We start from the raw sequence: 8,060 nt of genomic DNA, 5'->3' as shown, positions 1-8,060 counted from the left end.
CACACACACACACACACACACACACACACATTTCTGTATAATGCCCTTGTGTATTTCACCCATTTAATGTATTCTTTCTTGGGATGGTCAGAATTGGAACAACTTTGATTTTAGGTTTGCTTGTTCAGGAACTATCTGGAACTAAAAAACCACCAAACAGTATGACAAACACACATATATTTCTGTAAAATGCTCTTGTGTACTTCACCTTCACTAATATATCCTTTCTTTTCTGTGTCTTTCCAGTCTCTCAAGAAGCAAGCATCAACTGTTGAAGAGAATCATATGGATGATAGCAAAACTCGAATCCGACAGACTGATGACCAAGATCGTTGTACCGTCTGTTTACGCAATGTTCTTCATTGTTACAATGTTTTTATTCTGGTTGGTTTTTGTTATTTTATAATTTTTTCTTTCCTTTCTTTTTTTTTTTATTATTTTACTCACAAGGAAAGCAACAAGCTGGCTGAGTTCAGTGATATTTCTTCTAGTTCTTTAAATTATATTTTGTCTTTTATCTGCTTCAGTCATTAGACTGCAGCCATGCTGGGGCACCGCTTTGAAGAAGTTTTAGTTGAATGAAACGACCCCAGTACTTTTGTGTTTTTTTGTTTTTTTCAGATTGGTTCTTAATCTATTGGTCTGTTATTGCCAAACCAATGATTTACAGGGATGTAAACAAACCAAAAGTCAAGTGGCAGTGGGAGGAAAAACACAGGCACACACACATATATGATAGGCTTCTTTCAGTTTCCATTTACCAACCTACTGACAAGATTTTGGTCGGCCCAAGACAATAGTAGAAGACACATGCCCAAGGTGCCACAACCATGTGGTTGTGAAGGAAGCCCTCTTCACCACACAGCCATACCTGAATTCAAATTCCATATTGGTCGGCTTTGCCTTTCATCCTTTCAGGGTGTTGATAAAATAAAGTGTGTCTGTGTGTATATATACACACACACACATACACACACACACACACATATATATATACATGCATATATATATGGGTTTTTGTGTGTTTTAGTGTTTGTCCTCTCCACCACCACTTGAAAATGTGTTGGTGTGTTTGCTTCTCTGTAACTTAGCAATTCAGCGAAAGAGACCAATAGAATAAGTACTAGGCTTTAAAAAAAAATGTAGTGGAGTCGATTAATGTGACTGAAATTCTTCAAGGCAGTGCCCCAGCATGACCACAGTCTAATGGCTGAAACAAAAGATAAACAAATGAAGTTAAAATATACAAAAGATGTTGTGGCTAAAATAATATTTTACATATTGAAAAAAAAACAAAAAAAATTCAAAATAATATGAATTAATATAACCATTACATTTGACATAGTATTTGGAATGCGAAAGGGTTTAATTAGATTTAAACCGGGTATATCTGGCCCAGATATTCTACCGGTTTTATGTTGAAACTGGTCAGATCCAGCCTCTTACATCTCCCCTACAATGTTGTTCTAAATACAAACAATTACATCTTCAAAATTTTGAAGATACAAGATGCTACATGATTAATTTTTGAAAAGTGGGGTGGATATAAAAGCATTACATTTGGTAAATTAATGTGAATGTCAAAGGGTTAATCAGAACCTCCAGAACATTGTGGATGGGTCTCACCAGAGTTTTGTAGATGGTTAAGAGCAGTTGCTGGATGCTGGACTATAGTCTGGCTCTGATGAGAGAGGGTAAGGCCAGGGTTATGTGATGAAGTCCTTGCTATTTTGATAATGTATGTTCACACCAAGGGATGCCAAGTGATGGCACAGCGTAGCGTTTGTAGCAATTTTGAGCTTTCTGATTGCATACTGTTCATGCTTAGAGGAGTGTTGGGGTTTAGATAACGATATTTACTTGCTGCTATAATTGCCTACATTGCCTCCACTCTACCACTTCCATCCCCCACCACCTGTTTTGTTGGGTAGGGTGGGGTGGGGGATGACAGTCATCCTCCCCCTTTCACATTGGTGTTTTTTTCTGTCTTTCTGTGAGAGGAGGAGAGTAGTGTGGCATGATGGGGGTGGAAGTCACTGCATGTCTTGTTTACTTCAACTGATAACTGTATATGTATAACATATGGCGCAATGACATTCACTCACAAATGTGCCTACATTTGTCTTCATACATGCGAATATATACATGTATGTGTGTACAATAGCACACATACTCAACATCAACAGATGGTCGGTTTTTTTTTCTTTGCTGTGTTCATCAAATAGATAAGGGCTGCAACAGACAGTGCAACTTGTACCGTAATGGAAAAAATAGATGTAAAATAATGATGTGCATCTTCTCTCTCTCACCCACACACATTTATGCATGCATACATAAAGTACTTATATTTCTTTTACAAGCTTGTATGTGTGTGTGTGCATGCGCGCACACATGTGTGTCCTTGTCTTGACATCGTGTGATAATTGTAAATGTATGTCTCTGTCCTATAAACTGTCTCATTCATTTCCAATCTTCTGCAGAAACATGTCTGGCCATAGAGAAATACTATCTGGATTGGAAAACAGGTTAGGGTTGGCAACAAGAATGGCATTTGATTGTAAAACAGTGATTCAATACTATATTCATCTAACCCTTGCTAGCATGGAAAAATAGATGTAAATACACACACACATGCACACACATATGCATGTGTATACAGTATTTTGAATTTACATTCCATCTTGGTGAAAACACTGTAACATTCTGACATGGTCCAAAATACCAGACTATCTCTCAACCAAATGACATCTGGCATATTTCATTCTTGTCTTCTACCTAACAAACCACTGGTCACACTCCAGTCCCTCTCCTTTACCAATATTCACCCCTAGGAATTTTACCATTTTACCAAACAGCATTCCAACTTTGAACCATCCGGTCTTCTTAGCAGGTGTCTCTTACCAGGTATATTGATCCATTTTAAGACAGTGGGGTGAAGTTTAACTCTTTAGCATTTAATCTGGCCATGTCCAGCCCAAATATTCTGCCTGTTTTACTGACCAGATTCAATGTCTCAAACCTACCCTACAATGTCATTTGAACTATATACAAACACACCATTGGAATCTTTAAGTACAGGATAATGCATGACAAATCCAAAATAGTGTAAATGAATAAGCATTACATTTCGTTGCTATTATGCAAGAGTCCAAAATGTTGCTTTTTCAGAAAACAAAAAAAATAGTTTCGCCATTCCATAGCAAAACTGTTGTACTACACTTTGACAATTTTTGATCATATGCAAAAAAGTGGAATGGTCATGGCTTGAATGTCTTTGTTAACGTGTTCTTTACTCATACGGTAACATCACCCCCTTTATGCTTCATCTAGCATGAAGCTCCACCCCCCATTTGGAGGTCATAGTCTTGCAAGCTGCATGGCATCTCACTAATGCTGCTGGCATGAAGATGTACCCAGTACACTCGGTAAAGTGGTTGGCATTAGGAAGAGCATTCAGTCATAGAAAGCATGCCAAAGCAGATATTGGAGTATAATGCAATCCTCAGGCTCATCAGATCCTGTCGACCTGTCTAACCCATACTTGCTTGGAGCAATTTGGCATTCATAATGACTTTGAGAAGTTATACTTCCATGTTCATGTGTAGAGACAGATGTTGTGCTGCAAGAACATCTCTTTAATGTGTGTAGATTAAAGACTAAAGATGTTTTGGGGGAATTGAGTATATTTTGAACTAAGGGTAAAAATATTAATTGTGGTGATGGTGGTGGTTATGGTTGAGTATTACACAGCAACAATGGTGGTGATTGCATGTAAATGGACAGGGAGCTTGATAGAAATCATTGGAGTCAAAAGAAGAGAAAGTGCTGAGTTACATTAGCCCTTTTGATACCAACATACCCAAAGCTGCCCTTGGTTCTATTATAAAAACTTCCTGTTTTAACCCTTTGGCATTTCAACCAGCCGTATCCGTCCTGAATAGTCTACTTGTTTTCTGTTCAAACCAACCAGATCCTGCTTCTCACACCTACCCTACAATGTTACTTTAAAAATAAGCAATCACATCATTGAAATCTCAACGCTGAGATAAAACATGATTAATTTGAAAGCAGTATGAATAAATAAGCATTACATTTGACAGAGTAATCTAAACACTAAATGGTTAAAGTGATCTAAATTAACACCTTAACCCTTTTAGCATTCAGATTAGTTTGTCAAATGTATTGCTTTTTTTATTCACATTGTTCGGAATTAACCGTGCATTATCTTGCAGGTTTGAAATTTTGATTATGGGATTGTGTACTTTTTTGTATGACATTATAGGTTAGATGTAAGAGACTGTATTTGACTAGTTTGAACATGAAACAAAAATAGAATATTTTGGCCAGATGTGACTGGTTTAAATGCTAAAGGGTTAAATTTCATGTACAGTAATACCTCGCCATATCGCGGTTCACCCATCACACACTCAGTACCTTGCAATTCACCTATTGCGCACTCTGTAATATTTCAAGCTAATATATGTAAATTCATATCATGGACTCCTCGGTATATCGCAGGTTTCTGCAGCCAATAGGTATCTATATTTTTTGAGATTTTAATTATTTCTATGGGAGGTTTTGGATTCTAATACCCACTGTAGTCGAGGGATTACTATATACAGTAATCCCTTGTCTATCGCAGGTGTTACGTCCCCTAACCCTAACCCCCTGCATTAGGTGAAAATCCATAAAGTAGAAATAGTGCTGTACTGTAAATTTTTTTATTTATTTTTATTATTTGTATATATCTTATTATTGTGCCGCTGGACTGGCTCCTGTGCAGGTGGCACATAAAATACACCATTTTGAGCGTGGCTGTTGCCAGTACCACCTGACGGGCCTTCGTGCCGGTGGCACGTAAAAGCACCCACTACACTCTCAGAGTGGTTAGTGTTAGGAAGGGCATCCAGCTGTAGAAACTCAGCCAGAGCAGACTGGAGCCTGGTGTAGCCATCTGGTTCACCAGTCCTCAGTCAAATCGTCCAACCCATGCTAGCATGGGAAGCGGACATTAAACGATGATGATGATGATGATGAATGCAAAACAACATCACACACTTGCCTCCTCCCAAGTTTCGTTTTCCATGTGCAATTCGTTGTTTACTCGTCTATGATGCACTACATATTCTCTTTTAATATATTTTGATTAATGTGTTATACAGTACAGTACTCTACTGTACTTTTATTTATTAATTTTTAGGTGTGAAAATGCTTATTTTACCACAGAAATAATTGAAATCTAAAAAAATATAAATATCTATCGGCCGCAGAAACCCATGATATACTGAGGTGTCCGCAATATAAATTTACATATATTAGCCTGAAAAGTCCGCTATGTATTGAGGGCACGATAAGTGAACCACGATATGGCGAGTGATAACTGTATTTATATTTCAAACTCCAGTTTAATAACGACAAAGTTATTTTACTAAATCTTTTGTTATTTCCAAAATTTATTGGAGCAAGGACAATACATTTCGGCAGAAGTACAGTAAGGATGTTGTGTATTAACACATCGGTCCAGCTGATGCTAGCATAGAAGAGAGGACATTAAAATGTTGATGGTAGTGGTGATATCAATTTCCTTGTTTGCTTATCAACAGGAGTCAGCAAACTTCTTATATCATTGACCCCACTTCGTGGAATCGTTGATAACTTATCGACCCCCATTGCGTAAATCTAAAATAAAATTTTAAAAAAGAATACTTAATTATAAATTTCTTGGTTTTAAAACAGTAATTCTGTTGTCCTTATCAGTAATGACTGCATTTTTTTATAATCAGAAAAATTTAAAGAAATTTAATGAAAATACTAAACAAAATTGATAAAGAATAACAACAACAACAAAAAAATTCATATCATATTGACATAGTTGGAATATCAACCCCTCAGATAGCCCCATAGACCGCACCAGTGTTCAGTACTAACCTCTGTGAAATTCCTTTTATTTATCAGCTACAAAGGCAGTATTAATACCGACAGGTAATATTTATCCCAACTTAAACGCAAATGTTCTGTTAGAACAAGCTATACTGCGGTAGATACCATGAGAGAAACTCTCCTATTGGCTTTTGGTTCGAAACAAGAGGGCATTCTGCACCAAGAACCAATACGTGAGTTTCAGAACATTCACGTTTAAGTGGGGATAAATATCACCTCTTTTTATCTTGTGTCAGCCATTGGATTGCAGCCATGCTGGAGCACCACCTTGAAGGGTTTTAATCAAACAAATCAACCCCAGGGCTTATTTTATTAAAACCTGGTGTTTATTCTATCGATCTCTTTTGCTAAGTTAGAGGAACATAAACAAACTAACACTAGTTGTCAAGCTGTGGTAGGGAGTAACCACACACATAGATACATACTTGTGTGTGTGTGTGTGTGTGTGTGTATATCATGTAGATAGGGTTAAAATCGAAGCTGTGTCCTCGACACACATCTGCTCATTGCAGCATTCCAAATCTGCATGTAGATGTTATATTTGTTTCATGTATGCGAAAGAGTTGAAAATACCGGAAAATATTTTTGCAGAGTAATTATATACCAAAACAGGAAATAGGAAAATTTTTTAGCATTACTTATTCATATGGTGAATAAATAATACCAAAAAAATTTTCAAATCCCCTCTGTGTGTGTGTGTGTATGATGGGCTTAAAGTTTCTATCTGCGAAATTCACTTACTAGAGTTTGGTCAGTCTGTGGCTATAGTAGAAGACATTAGCCCTAGCTTCCACGCAGCAGGAGTGAAACTGGAACCATGTGGCTAGGAAACAAATTTCTCACCACACAACTATGCCTGCACCTATGAATTTAATGAAAATGAAATAAAGAACGGTAAAAGTTCAGTCATATGGTGAATACTGGTGGCTGGAAATTAGCGAGTTTTACTCTTAAATTTCTGTGCTCTTCCAGGTTCAGTTTGCTAACAATTCAGCACCGTTAATATTCAAAATTGTTTTAGGTGTTTATCAACCCCTTGGATAGCCACGTAGACCCTTAGGAGTCAGTAATGAGCACTTTGTTATGTGTCTGGTCTAAACTAAACAGAAGCAGTTTGAAGCTCAATTTCTCACTTGCAGTGTCTTCATGTTTTTTGCAACAATAACCATTCCACCTCCTCTCACCAGAAGGAGGTCGTGGCTAGGGTTAAAATAATTCTTGAGGAGGGAAGTATAAACAACAGTTTGTCAGAAATGTCATTCAAATGCATCTAAAGACTGTTAGAGCTAAACGATGGATTAATTGTCTTTGTGAGCACTTAACATAAGTGAAGGCCTATGTATGTGTGTGTGTGTGTGTGAAAAAGTTAAAAAAGCTCTATTTTATGCCAAAATAATTTTTATTATCTCCTTCCTTAATGCCAAATTAGTGTATTTAAGTTAAAAATCTCTTTATTATCACAACACAGTCTCAAATTGCTATCATTAATGACCTAAAATAGTCTCTAACATCAAATCAGTCTGGCAAACATGAAGAGGGCAGGAGGGGAAGTTTTATTCAGGGCGTAGGTCCATGGAGAACATTGCACATGAAATTGCTACTGCATGGTTAGTATTATCGTAGTCATCACATCCTTGCACACGCACACGCTTAAATAATACATGTATATAGATGTGCTCACAATGTTTGTTTTGATCATATGAGAAATAGCAAAATTCTTTACAACAATTATTGTCATTTTATATCTGTTTTTGAGACAAGTACAGGTGTGGCTGTGTAGCACCTTGGACAAGTGTTTTCTACTGTAGCCCAAGGCTGACCAAAACCGTATGAGTGGATTCAATAGTTGGAAACTGAAAGAAGCCTGTAGTGTGTGTGTGTATACATATATATACACACGCACACATACCTACATACACAAGGGGTGCTGGAAAGTTCCTTGTTTTAGATAAAAGAAAATACAGGAAGATCAGTTAATTATGATTTTATTCAACATATTCTCCTCTCAGATTCACACACTGCAGCAGTCCTTCAATTTTTCTAAGTTCTGTAAAAGAAATCGGAAAGTTGGGCCTCCAACCAGGTCTTTTGCAAAACCTATAAAACCAGGAACTTTTCAG

At 37.0% G+C, this 8,060-nt stretch overlaps 1 protein-coding gene across 6 annotated transcripts in view; it reads left to right on the top strand.

Moving 5' to 3' along the window:
- The window catches only part of LOC106880431 (tetraspanin-18), a 535,121-nt gene that overhangs the window by 480,788 nt on the left and 46,273 nt on the right, over window positions 1–8,060 (top strand). For all 6 annotated transcript variants that reach the window (XM_052970246.1, XM_014930350.2, XM_014930349.2 and 3 more), the window contains exon 2: window positions 247–384. In XM_052970246.1, coding sequence (XP_052826206.1) covers window positions 247–384 — 138 coding nt within the window. The remainder of the gene's footprint in view (window positions 1–246; window positions 385–8,060) is intronic.

The sequence above is a fragment of the Octopus bimaculoides genome, chromosome 8, assembly GCF_001194135.2.
Source record: "Octopus bimaculoides isolate UCB-OBI-ISO-001 chromosome 8, ASM119413v2, whole genome shotgun sequence".
NCBI lineage: Eukaryota > Metazoa > Mollusca > Cephalopoda > Octopoda > Octopodidae > Octopus > Octopus bimaculoides.
The sequence above is the reverse complement of the archived record's forward strand: the minus strand, read 5'-3'. Positions and strand labels throughout refer to the sequence as shown.